Here is a 20,003-nt window from a genome sequence, read left to right as displayed (position 1 = left end):
ATTGCCAGGTGTGGTGGCGCACATCTTTAATCCCAGCACTTGGAAGGCAGAGGTAGGAGGATCACCGTGAGTTCAAGGCCACCGTGAGACTCCATAGTGAATTCCAGGTCAATCTGGGCTAGAGTGAGACCCTACCTTGAAAAGCCAATAAATAAATAAATAAAAATATTTCAAAAATTTAACTCAGTTGTGGTGGTGCACACCTTTAATCCCAGCACTTGGGAGGTAGAGATAGAAGGATCATTGAGAGTTCAAGACCAGCCTGGGACTACAGAGTGAGTTCCAGGTCAGCCTGGGCTGGAATGAGACCTTGCCTTGAAAAAAAAATCAGATAAATAACTAAAAGCATTTTTAGTTATTTATTGAGAGAGAGAGAGAGAGAGAGAATGAGCACACAAGGGCCTCTAGCCACTTCAAACTCCAGACGCATGTGCCACCATGTGCATCTGGTGTACATGGGTTCTGGGAAATCGAGCCTAGGTCTTTAATCTTTGCAGGCAAGTGCCTTAACCATTAAGCCATTTCTCCAGTCCAAAGACATCTATTTTAACATATAAATGAATCATACTGATGTTTCTAAGCTTCATTACATCCCAAACTTTTACTGTGCTCTTAGCTGTAAGACAGAAAACATTCCCCACTTGGATTTAGGAAGGAACCGTTTCCTTCATGGCGCCTCCTTTCTCGACAACTCATAGCCAATAACCTTTCAGAAATGAGCCTACCACACTCCAGATGCAGCCATTGAGTCCGCTGGTCCTTGAGGGGAAAGCTGGCACAACCGAGTGTCGTGGGGTGGCGTCCGGTCAGGTGGGGGAGCAAGGGCCTGGGCCCGAAAGGGGAACGCAAGCACCACGCACAGAAGTTGTGAAAACATGTAAAAACGGGAGCGCCTGGGCTGGAGCGATGGCTCAAGTGCTTGCTGGCAAAGAACTGGGTCCGATTCCCCAGGACCCTCCTAATGCCACAGGCACAAAGTGGCACCACATCTAGAGCTTGTTTGTAGCAGCAGGAGGTCCTGGCATACCCATATTCTCTCCCTCTCTCTCTCTCTCTTTCTCTCTCTGTTTGCAAATAAGTAGATATTTATTTTATTTATTTATTTGAGAGAGAGAGAGACGGAGAGAACAGGTATGCCAGGGCCTCTACTCACTGCATAAAAATTCCAGATGCATGCGCCATCATTGTACATCTGACTATTGTGAGTACTGGGGAACAGAACTTAGGTCCTTGGGCCTCACAGGCAAGCTCCTTAACTGCTAAGCCATCTCTCCAGCCCAAATAATTTTTTTAAAGTTTTTAAATTTTTATTTATTTATTAGAGACAGAGAGGGAGAGAAAGAGAAAGAGAGAGACAGAGAAAGAGAGAATGAGCACGCTAGAGCCTCTAGCCAGTGCAAACAAACTCCAGACACATTGTGCATCTGGCTTATGTGGGACCTGGAGAAACAAACCTGGGTCCTTAGGCTTTGCAGGCAAGTGCCTTAACCACTAAGACATCTCTCCAGCTCAATAAAAATATTTTTTAAAAATATGAGAACCAGCTGGGTGTGGTGGCGCATGCCTTTAATCCCAGCACTCGGGAGGCAGAGGTAGGAGGATCACCAAGAGTTCAAGGCCACTCTGAGACAACATAGTGAATTCCAGGTCAGCCTGAGCCAGAGTGAGTACCTCAAAAAAAAAAAAAAAAAAGGAGAACCACAGCTTATAAGATTTGTTGCTTTGGGTTTGTTCAGGGAAGAACTCTGAATGCAGGAAGGTGTGAACAAGTCTCTGGATCCCAGAAGAGCAGTTCCCTCCAGCAGGAGGCTGCGGGGAGCTCATGTACAGCAGCTGAGGGAGTGAGCAAGCCCCCTCCAGCTCAGGTCAGCACACGGAGAGGCAGCAAGCTTCCAGGGCCGGGCTCCCCTGCACGGGGGACACTGAGTTCCACCACCCCCAAGCCGGTGCATGAAAGAGAAAAGGGCTGTGCTGTGGGAAAGCATTTGCTGTGTTTAGATGGGCGAGCTTAGTGCGAAAACTACACACAAACTACACAGGAAATCCAGGGGCTCACAGCAGTAGTAGTAAGAACAGGGTGCATTTCCTGGGTGTTTAACAGACCCACTAGATGAGGTCCCTCTTATGCTATGTGTTTATTTCTTCGTTTGTTTATTTGTTTTTTTTTCTAAGTTGATGGATTTATTTATTTACTTGAAAGAGAGAGAGAGAGAGAGAGAGAGGAAGAGAATGGGCACTCCAGAGCCATCAGCCACTGCAAACGAACTCCAGACTTATGTGCCCCCTTGTGCATCTGGCTTATGTGGGTCCTAGGGAGTCGAACCAGCTTCCTTTGGCTTTGCATGCAAACACCTTAACCACTAAGCCACTTCCCCAGCCTGTTTTTTTTTTTTTTAATTATTTATTTATATGTGAGCAGAGGGAGAGTGTGTATGGGTGCACCAGGGCCTTGCCTATGAACCACATTGTGCATCTGGCTTTATATGGGTACTGAAGATTCAAGCCTGGGCCAGCAGGCTTTGCAAGCAAGTGCCTTTAACCACTGAGCCATCTCCCTAACTCATTTGATTGTTGTTTTGTTGTTGTTGTTTTGTTTTGTTTTGAGACAAACTCTCGCCCTGTAACCCCAGCTGATCTAAAAGCCAGGCTAGCTTCGAACACCTGGCAATCAGACCTGGTTTTATATTTGACATTCTTTTATCCTCTCAGAAACCTGACAAGCTAGATAGGTAATATTTTCATCCTCTAGGTCCCAGAAGGCTGTGGAGTTGCTCAAAGGTATTACATGGCTGGGGAGCGGTGGGGCAGGCTTCTGGGGCAAGGAGGGCAGCAGGAGGCAGGGACGCGCCCGACACTGAGCTTCCTTGCCTCCCTACGTGGTTAGCTGTGTGCGCTGCGCCACGGCTCACTGAGGAGACAAGAGGGGAAATGCAGTCTCCGGAGTGGAATAGGCTGAAGAGACTACCTCGGCCCTGAATGCTGCAGACATGGGCCCAAGACCGGGCAGCGTGAGGCTTCCATGCCCCGGCTGCTCAGGAGCTGGCCAGAAGCAAACAAGCCATCAGCATTTTACCCAGGCTTTCTCCCAGAGTGGCTGTGCCTGCTAAACTATGCCTTGGGAGCGACTCTGGACACATACATAATCAAATATACTCACTCTTTCTCAGACCCAAACTAAACTGGAATCTCATTGATTTTTTTTTTTTTCCCTTTCAACTTGGCAGCTCTAGCTCAAGCTGCAGGTGTAACCCAGCACTGGCATTTAAAAATCTAATAATATGGGGCTGGAGAGGTGGCTTGGCAGTTAAGCGCTTGCTTGTGAAGCCTAAGGACCCTGATTCGAGGCTCGATTCCCCAGGACCCATGTTAGCTAGATGCACGAGGGGGCGCATGAGTCTGGAGTTCGTTTACCGAGGCTGGAGGCTCTGGTGCACCCATTCTCTCTATATATATCTGCCTTTCTCTCTCTGTCTGTTGCTCTCAAATAAATAAATTAAAATAAGCAAATTTTTTTTTTAAAAATCAAGTTTACAAAAATGTAATAATAAGCCGGGTGTGGTGGTACCCACCTTCAGTCCCAACACTCAGGAGGCTGAGATAGGAGGACTGCCATGAGTCTGAGGCCAGCCCGGGGCTACAGAGTGAGTTCCAGGTCAGCCTGAGCTACAGTGAGACCCCTACCTCGAAAACAGCATCAACAACATCTAATAATAATACGCAGGGCTGGGCCATGAAATTACATGTGCAGTGAAGCAAATCTGCATACAGGTGGGAGAACATTCTAGACTTGGGGATTGTTTTCTGCACACTTACATCAGAGAATTCTTAGGCAACTAGACAACGTCTCAGCTCCCTCTGGGTGCCCTAGACCCAAGGCGCTCCCACATGACTTGAAGAGTAAGATTGATGACACAGTGTAAGAGAAAAAAGAGCCCAACACCCAAGGACTCAGCCCACAGAGCTGGACCCAGGCTGAGGAGGGTCTTGAGGGTGGGAGTGAGCACAGCCTTCCCGGGCCCCAGCGTGAGCACACAGCACGCCCAGGAGCTCACGCTGGCGCCACGAGCAGGGCCGCCATCTCTTTAGCATTCTTGAGAGCAAAACGACCCTACCCTGGCATTGCTGCTGCCCACGGAGAGGCACTCTATCTGGGGACAAGGGGCTGGCAAAAGCACCGGTTCTTCTGTGACCCAATCAGAAAATCCACTGTTGGTGACAAGGACAGCTGGGGGCTCTGCCACTTTTATACTGTGAGCTCAGCTCGCCTGCCAGGAAAATTCCACCTGCTTTCCAGTAAGGATTATAAAACTTCCTCTCCACACTCCCAAATTCCCCCTTCTCATGACTCTAATCCCAGCACTCGGGAGGCAGAGGCAGGAGGACCGCCATGAGTTCAAGGCCACCCTGAGACTGCATAGTGAGCTCCAGGTCAGCTTGGGCTAGAGTGAGACCCTACCTTGAAAAAAAAAAAAAGCTCTCTCTCTTACCTTCTCTCTCTCCCTCTCTTTCTTTCCTTCTTCTGCCCTTCACTCTCTTCTCTCTCTCTCTCTCTGATTCTCCAAGCCCTCAAAGAGAAGAAAACTTCTAGAAGGCTGCATCTCTGAACATAATATTAGATAAATAAGTGTCCTACCCATGCAGCCCAAATCCTTATGCACACATAATCGATAGGCTAAGTATTGTCAAGCTATAAATACTTGTCTAAGTTCGCATTCTTAGAGGAAAATAAGCAATGGAAATATATAATTTGGGGGGCAGAAGAAGTCCCAAACAAGCACGAGTAAAACTTAGAAACTTTACTAGAGGAAGTCATGTGTTGATTGGATCATTTGAAATTTCTAGATGAGCACATTTCCTGCCAGATCTGGCACAAGCGTGACCACCAGTGATAAAGCAAAGGGACCGTGGTACCTTCCATGTAAATCCTCCATGTCTTTCACGAACAGGCCTCCTTGGTGCTTGCACACATTCTTGCACGCCTTCCAGTGGCCCTTCTGCTTATACAAGATAAAGTTTTTGCCGGTGGTCTTATTTCGAACAAAATTGGTTCCTTCTTGGAGGTTGGCAACCTCGGCAGGTGACAAACACAGCAGGGTCTCGGTTGTCTGTTTCACGCTACGAAGGGGCAAGAGGAAGGAACATCAACCAGGTTAGGTGTTAAGGGCTCATCATTGCCCAAACCCCCCCTTTGCTCGAAGAGTTGTCAAGCCCTCCCACCGAGAACCCAGGCTTGGTGACTCCCCAGTGGTGCCCTCTTCCCCTCTCCTTAAATGCCCTGTAGGTAATAATCCTGCCTCCTGCCCGGAGAGCTAAGCTCTCGGCCACTTGCCTGTCCATCCCCTGCCAGCTCCCGGAGTCTGAGGGACCACAAGTTGTCTCCACGCCTCGGCCCCTGCTCTTCCTACAATGCCTAGAGAGAGAGTGTTTACCCCACTTCACATTTCCGCTGGTACCGCTTCCTCCCCGCACCACACCTCTTTTAAAAGCCCTGGCCCTATCTTCTGTTCCACCAGCCGCGGCTGGCCAGCCTTCTCCACGAGCCATGCCCGCCTCTCCCTCCAGCACGACAGCTTCCCGGGACACCGCCTGTCACTGCGCAGCCCCTGCCCCAGAGAGCGGGTTGGCAGCACCAGACACTTTGAAAGCACTCTGTCTTCTGGAGTTTTCTCTCCTCACCACTCAGCAGACTGCCTTTCTCATGCCGTGTTTTCACCAGATAGCTATTTAACAAATTAACCCTCTCATGGCACCAATTCTCTCTCTAAAAAAAATAAAAATAAAAATTGCTAGATTTTTCAAAAGACTGTCCAGTGGCAGATGAAGCAGGAGGAGTATGGAATTTATACCAACTCGACCCCTCCTTCTAAAAAGACATCCTAATGTGAGACTCTGACTCGTGATGGACTCTATGGGTTCAGCCAAGTGGGTTCTTGAAATTGATCTTTTGGTGTGTATCCGCATCCAAAGTCTGGGGGTGTACCATTTAATTTTAATCTTTTACTCCAAACTTAAAACAGCCCAAATTATCTCGTGTTGACTTACAGTGAGCTCGAGGGCACATTTCACATTTTCACTTTCATTTTTAGGAGCTCTGAAATTTTCTGCAGTGGGAGGTTAAAAACAATCCGGAATCCACCGCAGGAAGGAGAAGAGCCGATGCAATTTCCAGTTTTAAAACGAAGGACAGCGCAGCTCTGGGAGGAAGCCCTTCCCCCAGACAGAGTCTTGCTGGTCCTTCTGTCCCAACTGCCTGGGGATTCTGTCCACCACAGACTTGAAATTATTCCAGAGACATTCTGAGTCCCATGAATCCTTTGTTAGCTATCAGCTTAAATACCTGATTTAACGGAGCTAGAAGTAAGCAGGTACAACACCTATAACATTTAAACATGCAAGAAGAAAAGATCTTGAGATGTTTTGTTTTACGCAATTCATGAACCCTGCCTGTCAGATTCCCAACTGTGTCAAACACTTACAAAGCAGGAAACACTGGTCTCAGCTGTTTCTAGGTCCGTGTGATGTTCATGCTGCCGCCCAAGGCAAAAAGAAAACAAGGGGTGGGAGATGGCTAAGTGGTTAGATGCTTGCTTGCAAAGCCTGCTGCCCAGGTTTGATTTCCCAGTACCCACTTAAAGCCAGACTCAAAAAGTAGCACATGCATCTGGAGAGAGCTTGTAGTGGCAAAAGATCCTTTCTCAAGTAAATAAATAAAAATAGTTTTTTAAAAAGAAATAGAGGGGCAGGGAGAGATGGCTTAGTGGTTAAGGCATTTGCCTGCAAAGCCAAAGGATCCCGGTTCGATTCTCCAGAACCCACGTAAGCCAGATGCACAAGGGGACACATGCATCTGGAGTTTAATGCAATGGCTGGGTGCCCTGGCATGCTCATTCTCTCTCTCTTTCTCTCTCTCCCTCCTTCCTCCTCTCTCTCTCAAATAAATAAATATTTAAAAAAAAAAAAGAAAAGAAAAATAGGAGGCTGGAGAGATGACTTAGTGGTTAAAGCACTTGCCTACAAAGCCTAAGGACTTGGGTTTGAGTCCCCAGTACCCACACAAAGCCAGATGCACAAGGTGATGCAGGCATTGGAGTTTGTTTGCAATGGCTAGAGGCCCTGGTGCACCCATTCTCTCTTAAATAAATAAATAAATAATTTTAAAAGTATTTTTAAGAACCTTTTTTAATTGGCAACTTCCATAATTATAGACAATAAACCATGATAACCCCAACCACTTTTCCCTTCACAACTTCACTCTCCATCATATCTCCTCCCCCTGTCAATCAGTCCTTTTCTTTTTAATTTTTTTTTTGGTTTATTTTTATTTATTTATTTGAGAGCGACAGACATAGAGAGAAAGACAGATAGAGGGAGAGAGAGAGAATGGGCGCGCCAGGGCTTCCAGCCTCTGCAAACAAACTCCAGACGCGTGCACCCCCTTGTGCATCTGGCTAATGTGGGACCTGGGGAACCGAGCCTCGAACCGGGGTCCTTAGGCTTCTCAGGCAAGTGCTTAACCGCTAAGCCATCTCTCCAGCCCAGACCTTTTCTTTTTAAAATCTCTTTTTAAATTTTCTTTCTTAGCCCAGCACTAGGGAGGCAAAGGTAGGAGGATTGCTGTGAGACTGACTACATAGTGAATTCCAGGTCAGTCTGGACTAGAGTGAAACCCTACCTCAGGGGGGGGGGGGATCAACATAGTTTTCAATTTTCTTTTTTTAAAATTGATTTGAGAGAGAGAGAGAGAGAGAGAAGGGGGGAAGAGGCAAAGATATAGAAAGACTGGGCGCACCGGGGCCTCCAACCACTGCAAATGAACTCCAGAGATATGCGCCGCCTTGTGCATCTGGCTTATGTGGGTCCTGGAGAGTTGAACCTGGGTCCTTTGGCTTCATGGGAAAGCACCTTAACTGCTAAGCCATCTCTCTAGCCTTAAAAAACAAGAAAGTTTTTAAAAAAGGAAAATAGTGTGCTTGATATCCATCCCTTTTTATCCTGTTTAGTAGGATCCCACTTCAGCCCAGGCTGGCCTAGAGCTCCCTCTGTGTTCCTAGCCTGGCCTCAAGCCCAAAGTGATCCTTTTACTTCTGCTTGGTCCTCATTTTGTTTTGTTTCTTGAAACAGGGTCTCACTGACACCGGCGGCTGAGGCTGCCTCTCTCTGTCTCCTGAGTGCGGGATTGCAGGTGTGTACTGCCACGGGCACGAACTTGCCCACCCATGTGTTTTTATGTATATTTTTGGATTTCTAAAAATAAATTTGGGACTTACGGTTAAGATGGCAGCGTAGGTACCATGCCAAAGCAGCCTGGGGAAAAAAGACCAAAAACCTCAGCAAAATACACACTTTTACTAAAGAGTGAGGTGTATAAGAAATTGAAGCAGCAGCAGAGAAGTAGGAGAGATCCAGAGCACCCAGAGCCCGCACAGGCCGGCAAAAGCAGCTCCGGCAGCTCCGCCAATCAAGGCGGTGGCCGCGGCGCAGCAGAAAGCTGCCAGGCTCGGCTCCAGCCGCAGGAATAGCCAGGTGCGGAGCTTCCCCTCACACCGCGCTCTCCGCAACTCGGGAAACGTGAGGGGAGAGCGGCAGCGAGCAACGGAGGGAGGAGCAGACCGCGAGGTAGAACACGTGGAACAGTGAGAGAACCAGAGCAGCTGTGGCTCCCTCCCCGCCCTCACCGCCTGAGCCAAGCTCCGGTGAACAGAGCAGCGGCCCGGGACCCGGCCACGCCAACTTGGGCTGACAGTGGGACCCAAGCAGGAGCAGAGTTCGGCAGCAACATCAGCAGCTCCAGCACCGGTAACAGTGGCCCCAGCAGCAGCAGACCCAGTATGGCAGCAGCGGCAGACCCAGCGGCAGCAGACCCAGGAGTGGCAGCAGCGGCAGATCCCGCAGCAGCAGCTTCAGTGGCAGCAGTGGCAGTGGACCCAGCAGCAGCAGCTTCAGCAGCAGCAGTGGCTCCAGTAGTGGCAGCTACAGCAGCAGCAGCAGAGGCAGCAGCAGCGGTGGACCCAGCAGCAGCAGCTTCAGCAGCAGCATCGACAGACCCAGCAGGGGCAGCTTGAGCAGCAGCAGTTCCAGCAGCAGGGGTGCTGATCTGCAGGGCCACACTTGCCAGGCTTGGTTTGCCCCGCAGGAAAAGCCAGTACCCAGCTCCAGAAATCAGAACAGCAGCCCAACAACCCAGGCAGCAACTTGACTGAGACCAAAATCATCCAAGGTAACTGGGATTGCACCAAGGAAGGGTCTCACTTGGTCACAAGCTGACTTGGATCCCTCAACAGACCAGAAATCTTCACCTCTTTGTTGATAGAGGATCTGGTCATTATAATAACTACTCTTGCATACATACTTGGGGCTGTTTTTGATTGAATGTGTACAGTGTTTAGTTAACTTTTAGAATCTACCTGTATTTTATTCCATTCAGCCTACTTGAATACTCCTATAGCAGGGAAACTCAACCTCTAGGAACACCTTTGTAGATACTCTGAGAGTCTTAAGAGCCACACCTAATACCTTAAGGTCCTACCCTGAAAATATATTACATCAAATCAATTGATACAGCTAAGAATACCCAGATAGCTAGAAAGTCCAAGCATTAAGTTAATCCAAGATGCAAAAATATATACATTATAACACAAGAAACACTAAAAAGCAAGACGATATAAATCCACCTAAAAGTATTAATGCATCAGAAATGACTTCCAGTGAGAGCGAGTTAGAGGAAATGCATGAGAAAGATTTCAAAAGAATGATTGTAAATATGTTCAAAGAGGTCAAAGAACAAATCAAAGGAATCAAAGAGGAAATCAAAGAAGATGCAGGACACCAATTTAATGAAATAAAGAAGGCAATACAAGACATACATAAGGAAATAGAAATAATAAAGAAAAACCAGTCAGAATTATTAGCAATGAAGAACACAGTTAATGAAATAAAAAAAACTCTGTATAAAATCTCACCAGTAGAATGGATGAAGGAGAGGACAGAATATCTAAGCTAGAAGACCAGGTGGCAGATCTAATACAGTCCAACAAAGAGAAAGACATACTTATAGAAAACTATGAGTGGGAATTTCAAGATATTTGGGACACTATGAAAAAATCAAATATAAGAATTCAGGGCATAGTAGAAGAAGAAGAATTCCACTCCAAAGGCATAGTAGGCATCTTCAACAAAATCAAAGAAGAAAATTTCCCCCAAATTGGGAAAGAGGTGCCAATGCAGATACAGGAAGCCTTTAGAACCCCAGCCAGACAAAACCTGGAAAGAACCTCTCCTCGCCATATTATAATCAAACTTCCAAACACACAAACCAAATAAAAAATATTGAAAGCAGTTACAGAGAAAAATCAAGTTACCTACAAAAGCAAGCCCATCAGGATTACAGCAGATTATTCAACACAAACTTTAAAATCCAGAAGGGCTTGGAGTGATATATTCCAAGTTCTGAAATATAACAACTGTCAACCAAGGTTACTTTATCCTGCAAAGCTATCCATTCAAATAGACAGAGAAATAAGGACATTCCGTGACAAAAGAAGGTAAAAGGAGTATTTGAAGACAAAACTAGCTCTACAGAAAATACTTGATAGAATCCTCCATGCTGAAGAAAAGGAAAAGCACACATATAAGGAACCTAGAAAAAAAAAATACTCAAATACTAGTTAACACAAGAGAGCACAGGTAGAACTGGAACCACACACACACACACACAAATGGCAAACATAAATACACACCTTTCAATAATATCTCTTAATATCAACGGCCTCAATCTCCCAATGAAAAGACATAGGTTTGCAGACTGGGTTAAAAAGCAGGATCCTACAATTTGTTGTCTCCAAGAAACTCACTTTTCTACAAAGGATAGGTATTATCTTAGGGAGAAAGGTTGGAAGACGGTATTTCAAGCAAATGGGCCTAGAAAACAAGCAGGGGTCGCTATCCTGATATCTGACAAGGTAGACTTCAACCCAACGTTAGTCAAAAAAGATAAGGAAGGTCACTTTATATTGATTAAGGGCACACTCCAACAGGAGGACATTACAATCCTAAACATATATGCACCTAACATAGGGGCTCCCAAATTCATCAAACACACACTATTAGAACTAAGGTCACAGATAACACCAAACACAGTGGTGGTGGCTGACTTTAACACCTCACTCTCATCAATTGACAGGTCATCCCGGGAAAAAATAAACAGAGAGGCATCTGGACTAAATGAGGTCATAGAAGGAATGGACCTAACAGATATATACAGGACACTTCATCCAAAGGCTGCAGAATATACATTCTTTTCAGCAGCACATGGAACATTCTCTAAAATAGACCATATATTAGGACACAAAGTAAATCTTAACAAATTCAGGAAAATCGAAATAATTCTTTGCATTCTATCTGACCACAATGGAATTAAACTACAAATCAGTAGCAAGAAAGGCTATAGAGCATACACAAAATCATGGAAACTAAATAATACACTACTAAATGATGAATGGGTCAATGAAGAAATCAAGAAGGAAATCAAAAAATTTATAGAGTCAAACGATTATGAGAATACAACATATCAAAATCTCTGGGGCACAATGAAGGCAGTTCTAAGAGGTAAATTTATAGCCTTAAGTGCCTATATTAAGAAATTAGAAAGGTCGCAGGTAAACGACCTAATGCTTCACCTTAAAGCCTTGGAAAAAGAAGAACAAGGCAAACCAAAAATCAGCATACAGGAAGAAATAATAAGGATTAAGGCAGAAATTAATGAAATAGAAACAAACAAACAAACAAAAAAATCCAAAGAATTAATGAAACAAAGAGTTGGTTCTTTGAAAGGATAAACAAGATTGATAAACCCTTAGCAAATCTGACCAAAAGAAAGAGAGGAGACACAAATTAATAAAATAAGAGATGAAAAAGGTAACATCACGACAGATTCCAGAGAAATTCAAAAAATCATAGGGACATACTATAAAAGCATATATTCCACAAAGTATGAAAATCTGAAAGAAATGGATGATTTCCTTGATTTATATGACCTACCTAAGTTAAATCAAAATGAGATTAATCACTTAAATAGACCTATAACAAACATGGAGATCCGAACAGTTATCAATAATCTCCCAACTAAAAACAGCCCAGGCCCAGATGGATTCACTGCTGAATTTTACCAGACCTTTAAGGAAGAGCTAACACCATTGCTTCTTAAGCTTTTCCAGGAAATAAAAAAAAAGAAGGAATTCTACCAAACTCCTTCTATGAGGCCAGCATCATCCAGATACCAAAACCAGGCAAAGATAGAACAAAAAAAGAAAATTACAGACCAATCTCCCTCATGAACATAGATGCAAAAATTCTCAACAAAATATTGGCAAACAGAATACAAGAGTATATCAAAAAGATCATTCACTCTGACCAAGTAGGCTTTATCCCAGAGATGCAGGGATGGTTCAATATATGCAAATCTATAAATGTAATACATCATATCAACGGGTTGAAGGACAAAAATCACATGATCATCTCATTGGACGCAGAGAAAGCATTTGACAAAATCTAACATCCCTTCATGATAAAAGTCCTACAGAGACTGGGAATAGATGGAACATATCTCAATATAATAAAAGCTATTTATGACAAGCCTACAGCCAACATATTACTAAATGGGGAACAACTGGAAGCTTTTCCACTAAAATCAGGAACAAGACATGGGTGTCCACTGTCCCCACTTTTATTTAATATAGTTTTGGAAGTCTTAGCCATAGCAATAAGACAGGAGAGACACTTAAAAAGGATACAAATTGGAAAGGAGGAGATCAAGTTATCATTATTTGCAGGTGACATAATTCTATACATAAAGGACCCTAAAGACTCTACTAGCAAACTGTTAGAGCTGATAAAAACCTACAGCCATGTAGCAGAATACAAAATATATACACAGAAACCAGTAGCCTTCATATATGCTAACAACAAACACACAGAGGATGAAATCAGAGAATCGCTCCCATTCACAATTGCATCAAAAAAAAATAAAGTACCTTGGAATAAACCTAATCAAGGAAGTAAAGAATCTCTACACTGAGAACTTTAAAACACTCAAGCGAGAAATTGCAGAAGACACTAGAAAGTGGAGAAACATCCCTTGTTCCTGGATTGGAAGAATCAATATTGTGAAAATGGCAATCTTACCTAAAGCAATCTACACATTTAATGCAATCCCTATCAAAATTCATAAGGCATTCTTCATGGAAATAGAAAAAACAATCCAAAAATTCATTTTGAATCACAAAAAAATCTTGAATATCTAAAATAATACTGAGCAACAAAAATAAGGCTGGTGGTATTACCATACCTGATTTTAACCTATACTACAGAGCCATGGTAACAAAAACAGCGTGGTACTGGCACAAAAACAGACATGTAGATCAGTGGAACAGAATAGAGGACCCAGCTGTAAGCCTAAGTAGCTATAGCCACCTGATATTCGATAAAAATGCCAAAAATACCCAGTGGAGAAAAGACAGCCTCTTCACAAATGGTGTTGGGAAAACTGGATATATATCTGCAGAAGGATGAAAATAGATTCTTCTCTCTAACCATGCACAAGAATTAAGTCCAAATGGGTTAAAGACCTTAACATCAGACATGAAACTCTGAAACTGCTAGAGGAAAAAGTAGGGGAAACCCTTCAACATATTGGTCTTGGCAAAGACTTTCTGAATACAGCCCCAATTGCTCAGGCAATAAAACCACAGTTTAATCACTGGGACCTCATGAAATTACAAAGATTTTGCACTGCAAAGGACACAGTGAAAAAAGCAAAGAGGCAACCTACAGAATGGGAAAAAATCTTCACCAGTTATATATCTGATAGAGGATTAATATCTAGGATATACAAAGAACTGAAAAAGTTAAATAATAAGGAATCAAACAAGCCAATCAAAAAATAGGCTAAATAGAGCATTCTCAAAGGAAGAAATACGAATGGCATATAATCATCTAAAAAAATGTTCTACGTCACTAGTCATCAGGGAAATGCAGATTAAAACTACATTGAGATTCCATCTCACTCCTGTCAGATTGGCCACCATCATGAAAATAAATGATCATAAATGTTGGCAGGGATGTGGAAAAAGAGGAACCCTTCTACACTGCTGGTGGGAATGCAATCTGGTCCGGCCATTGTGGAAATCAGTGTGGAGGTTCCTAAAACAGCTAAAGATTGATCTACCATATGACCCAGCTACAGCACTCCTAGGCATATATACTAAGGACTCATCTCATTTCCTTAGAAGTACATGCTCAACCATGTTTATTGCTGCTCAATTTATAGTAGCTGGGAAATGGAACCAGCCCAGATGTCCTTCAACTGATGAATGGATAATGAAGATGTGGCACATTTATACAATGGAGTTCTACTCAGTGGTAAAGAAAAATGAAGTTATGAAATTTGCAGAAAAATGGATGGACCTGGAAAGTATTATACTAAGTGAGGTAACCCAGGTCCAGAAAGCCAAGCGCCACATGTTCTCTCTCATATGTGGATCCTAGCTACAGATGACTGGGCTTCTGCGTGAGAAGGAAAATACTTAGTAGCAGAGGCCAGTAAGTTAAAAAGGAGACATAAAGGGAAGAGAAAGGAAGCGAGGAGGGTACTTAATAGGTTGATATTGTATATATGTAAGTACAACGATTGAGATGGGGAGGTAATATGATGGAGAATGGAATTTCAAAGGGGAAAGTGGGGGTGGGGGAGGGAATTACCATGGGATATTTTTTATAATCATGGAAAATGTTAATAAAAATTTTAAAAAAATATATTTTTATTTATTTGCAAGCAGGGAGAGAGAAGAAGAAAAAGGGCAGGGAAGGGAAGGGGACAAATAACAAACAAATATCAAATAACATACTCGGTACATAAGTGCCACATTGTGAGTCTGACTTCACATGGATACTGGGGAACAATGGGTTTGCCATCTCTCTAGCCCTTAACATGCATTTTTTTGAATAATTAATTTAATCCAAGGTATTTTAGAAGATATTTGGGAAATTTTAGAAGATATCGGTAAAATTATTCCCATTAAAATCAGGAAACTAGGGGCTGTGGAGATGACTCAGCAGTTAAAGGTGCTTGCTTACAAACCCGGCAGCCTGAGTTAGATCCTCCAGCAAATGCACAACACGGGCTTCGCTTGTGGTTGCGGGAGGCCCTGGGGCTCACTCACTCACCCTCTCTCCTCTCTCCAAATAAATGGACCAAAGGCTCTAATGTGCCTGTTTTTCAGTGCTTCAGTGTTTTCAGTGTTCTTGAAAGTAACTACGAGGGTACCCCATGGGGACGGGGCTCAGCTGACAGTGTTGGCTAGTGTGCGTGGAGCTCTGGGTTCCAGCCCCAGCATCATGGAAATCAGGCATGGCAGGGCTGCAGGGATGGTTTAGCGGTTAAGGCACTTGCCTGCAAAGGCAAAGGACCCCGGTTCGATTCCCCAGGACCCACGTTAGCCAGATGCACAAGGGGGCACATTCATCTGGAGTTCATTTGCAGTGGCTGGAGGCCCTGGCGTGCCCATTCTCTCTGTTCGTCTGCCTCTTTCTCTCTCTCTTCCCTCTCTCTCTCTCTCTCTGATTCTCTCAAATAAATAAATAAAAACTTAAAAAAATTAAATCAGGCATAGTAATTCCAGCACTTGGGAGGTGTAAACAAGAGGATCAGAAGTTCAAGATCATTCCAAACTATATAGTGAATTTGAGGCCAGCCGGGATTACATGAGAGCCTGTCTATGAATAAATAAAGTCATTAAAGGAATACACAAAAACAATTACACAGGTGAGTGTGTTTTTCCTTTTCCCTCGGGGCTGGTGGCATGACAGTATACTGTCCAAAGGTTTTGGTATTTCACTTGTCAAAGTTCTTGCCTAGTTGTTGTTTTTAAGAATATTGTGTTAGGGGGCTGGAGAGATGACATAATGATTAAGGCACTTGCTTGCAAAGTCTAAGGACCTGGGTTTGATTCCCCAGCACCCATGTAAAGCCAGATGCACAAGGTGGCACATGCATCTGGAGTTCATCTGCAGTGGCTAGAAGCCCTGGTGTGCCCATTCACTTTCTATCTGCCTCTTTCTCTCTCTCAAATAAATAAATAAAATAATTGTATTAGGGCTGGAGAAATGGCCCAACAGTTAAGGCATTTGCCTATAATGTCTAATAACTCAGGTTCAATTCCCCAGTACCCACGTAAAGCCAAATGCACAAAGTGGCACACGCATCTGGAGTTCATTTGCAGTGGCTGGAGGTCCTGACATGCCCATTCTCTATCTGTCTCTCTTTTCTTTGTCTCTCTCTACTTGCAAATAAATAAATAAATAAATAATTTAAAAGACCTCTATGTGGAATATGTAACAATTTCTATAAATCAGTAACTAATCAGGCAATCTAAAATGAAAGTGGGCAACAAAGTTTGAACATGCATTTCACACAAAAAAATACCCAGGGCTGGAGGTGTGGCTTAGCGGTTAAGGCACTTGTCTAGCAAGCCAAAGGACCCAAGTTTAATTCCCCAGGACCCATGCAAGCCAGATGCACAAGGTGGCACATGTGTCTGGAGTTTAGTTGCAGTGGCTGGAGGACTTGACGTGCCCATTATCTCTGTCTCTCTTTCTCCCTGTGTCTCTGTCTCTCTCTCTCAAATAAAAAAATAAAATAAAGTGAACAAATATGCTGTTCTTATATTTAAAAAATATCCAAACTTAAAAGAAAATACCCAAACTGTTAATAAACATTTAAGGAGAGCTCGGCTTCTCTTGTACTTGTAGAATTGAAAATTAAAACCATAACAGGATGCCACCACACCCACTAGAATAACTAAAATTAAAACAACTGAAAACATGAAGCATCAATGTGGGCAAGCAGTGGAAACTCTCATAAGTCACTGTTCAAATGCCTTGTAACTCAGATACATTATAAAACAATGTGACACTGTCTAGAAAAAGTAATAGAAAATAGAGCCAGATGTGGTGGCGCACGCCTTCCATCCCAACACCTAGGAGATAGAGGAAGGAGGATCACCATGAGTTTGAGGCCACCCTGAGACTACATGGTGAATTCCAGGTCAGCCTGGGCTAGAGCAAGACCCTACCTTGAAAAACACAAAAAAAGAAGAAGAAAAAATGAAAGAAAAAGAAAACACAGAGTAAGCACTTCTCTTAATGTTCATACCCATATATTAATGCTGCTCTCACCTTCTCATTAGAGAGCTGAATCTTTTCAGATGGCATGGGAATGACTCAGAAGGCATCATGGTGCTGTGAAGAAGTGACAGAGGGTGCTCAGCACTGCAATATCTCTATCACACCTTCCAAGGGTCAGGGTCCATTGCGGAAGAGGTGGCAGAAAGAATGTAAGAGCCAAAGGAAGGGTAGGACTCCTTACAACGTGCTCCCCGCAGACACAAAATGACCTGGATATCCACGACCTCACAGTGCCTGACACTACCTACACAAGACCATCATAATACTAGGTAAAAGATCATGACATCAAAATAAAAGAGAGACTGACTGAGAAGGGGTGGGGATATGATGGAGAGTGGAGTTTCAAAGGGGAGGGATGGAATTACCATGGGATATTGTTTACAATCACGGAAGTTGTTAATTATAAAAATAAAAACTTTAAACAAAAAAGAAAGAAAACACAGGGCCGGAGAGATGGCTCAGTGGCACAGGTGCTTGCTTGCAAAGCCTGCTGGCCTGGTTTCTATGCCCTGACCCACAGAAGGCCCCGTGCACAAAGCTGTTCTTGTGTGCGAAGTTTGTTTTCCATGGCAGGAGGCCCCAGTGTGCGCTGGAATTGAAGGCATTGCACCACCGTAGCTGGCACATAAAAGGTGAAACAAGGGCTGGGCTTAGCGGTTAAGCGCTTGCCTGTGAAGCCTAAGGACCCCGGTTCGAGGCTCGGTTCCCCAGGTCCCACTTAGCCAGATGCACAAGGGGGCGCACGCGTCTGGAGTTCGTTTGCAGAGGCTGGAAGCCCTGGCGCACCCATTCTCTCTCTCTCCCTCTATCTGTCTTTCTCTCTATGTCTGTCGCTCTCAAATAAATAAATTTAAAAAAAAATTTAAAAAAAAAAGGTGAAACAAACCGATATAGGTTGCTTGTGATGATGGGTATAGCAGTATCCAAGCATAACATGAGATAAAAGAAGAAAACCCACGAGTGAAAATCCATGCAATGTGATTTCATCCAAATGGAGTCCCCCAATAAACAAACTAAGGTACACTGTTTTGGCATTTGAGCAAAAATAGCACAATGCTCCAAAGTATATGATTACGTCATGAGTGGGAAGGTTAGAACCAGAAAGAAATATATTATGCAGGTTGGAGCTAAAGCACGACAGAAAGGTTAAATGTAGATTTTTTTTTAAATTTTTTAAATTCATTTATTCATTTTTGTGTTCCACGGTAGGGTTTCACTCTCGCCCAGGCTGACCTAGAATTCCCTATGTAGTCTGAGGGTGGCCTCAAACTCACAGCGATCATCCTACCTCTTCCTCCCCAGTACTGGGATTAAAGGTGATTTTTCTTTTAAACTTATTTATTGAGAGATAGAGGGAGAGATGATGGGTGCACCTCCGGCCACTACAAATGAACTCCAGATGCACGCACAACCATGTGCATCTGGCCTACATGGGTTCTGGGGGAGTCGAACATAGGTCCTTGGGCTTTTCAGGCAAACCCCTTAACCATTGCAGAAAAGGTGATGGAAAGAATGTAAGAGCCAAAGGAAGGGTAGGACTCCTTACAACTCCTCCAGACACAAAATGGCCTGGATATCCATGACCTCACAGTGCCTGACACTATTTACACAAGACCATCATAATAGGAGGAAAAGATGATGACATCAAAATAAAAGAGAGACTGATTGAGAGGGGGATAGGATATGATTGAGAGTGGAGTTTCAAAGGGGAAAGTGGGGGATGGAGGGAATTACCATGGGTTGTTGTTTACAATCATGAAAGTTGTCAATAAAAAAAATAATTAAGCTGGGCATTGTGGCACACACTTTTCATCCCAGCACTCAGGAGGCAGAGGTAGGAGGATCACTGTGAGTTTGAGGCCACCCTGAGACTACACAGTGAATTCCAGGTCAGCCTAGGCCAGAGTAAGACCCTACCTCAAAAAACCAAAAATAAATAAATTAATAATAATGATGATGATGATAAATTAAAAAATAAAATTAAGAAACTGTCACCAGAGTAAACAGAAAGCCAACAGGATGAGAGCAGATCTTTGCCAGCCATTCTTCTAGCAGTAGGTTGATATCTAGAACATATAAATTACAGCAATAACTAAATACTCTAAAAATAAACCTGCCAGCTGAGCATCATGGTGGCTAGAAGCTCTGGCATGCTCAATCTCATTCTTCCTTTCTCTCTCTTTCTCTCTCCTTGCAAATAAATAAACTATTTTTAAAAAGAAATTGTAGGGCTGGAGAGATGGCTTAGCAGTTTAGGTGCTTGCCTGAAAAGCCACAGGACCCAGGTTTGATTCCCCAGGACCCAAGTAAAGCTGGATACGCAAAGTGGTTCATGCATCTGGAATTTGTCTGCAGTGGCTAGAGGCCCTGGTGCATCCATTCTCCTTCTCGCTTTCTCTTTCTCTCTCAAATAAATAAATAAAATATTTTTAAGAAGAAATACAAATGGCCAATAAACCTCTAAAAAGATGTTCTGCATCCTTATCCATCAGTAAAATGCAAATTAAAATTACTTTGAGATTCCACCTGTCTTTCTCTTTCTCTCTGTCTGTCTCTCTCAAATAAATAATAAAATTTTTAAAAACTTTAAAAAATGGATTTTTTTTAAGTGAGGGTCTGGAGAGATGGCTCAGAGGCTAAGGCACTTGCCTGCAAAACCTGATGATCCAGGGTTAATTCTCCAGTACCCATGTAAAGCCACATGCACAAACTGGTGCATGCATCCGGAGTTTGTTTGCAGTGGCTGGAAGCCCTGGTATACCCAT

At 43.6% G+C, this 20,003-nt stretch overlaps 1 protein-coding gene across 4 annotated transcripts in view; it reads right to left on the bottom strand.

Moving 5' to 3' along the window:
• LOC101605572 (cytidine monophosphate-N-acetylneuraminic acid hydroxylase) overlaps positions 1 to 5,449 on the bottom strand; it is a 79,132-nt gene extending 73,683 nt beyond the window's left edge. For 3 of the 4 annotated variants that reach the window (XM_045132598.1, XM_045132597.1, XM_045132599.1), the window contains exons 1-2: positions 5,330 to 5,449; positions 4,912 to 5,115 (exon numbers count right to left, since the gene is read on the bottom strand). In XM_045132598.1, coding sequence (XP_044988533.1) covers positions 4,912 to 5,115; positions 5,330 to 5,337 — 212 coding nt within the window. In that variant the 5' untranslated portion in view covers positions 5,338 to 5,449. Of the gene's footprint in view, positions 1 to 4,911; positions 5,116 to 5,329 lie in introns of those variants that run through there. The other variant, XM_045132600.1, reaches the window with a different exon arrangement.
• Between the last annotated feature and the right edge of the window lie 14,554 nt (positions 5,450 to 20,003).

Source organism: Jaculus jaculus, chromosome 13, assembly GCF_020740685.1.
Source record: "Jaculus jaculus isolate mJacJac1 chromosome 13, mJacJac1.mat.Y.cur, whole genome shotgun sequence".
Lineage (NCBI taxonomy): Eukaryota > Metazoa > Chordata > Mammalia > Rodentia > Dipodidae > Jaculus > Jaculus jaculus.
The sequence above is the reverse complement of the archived record's forward strand: the minus strand, read 5'-3'. Positions and strand labels throughout refer to the sequence as shown.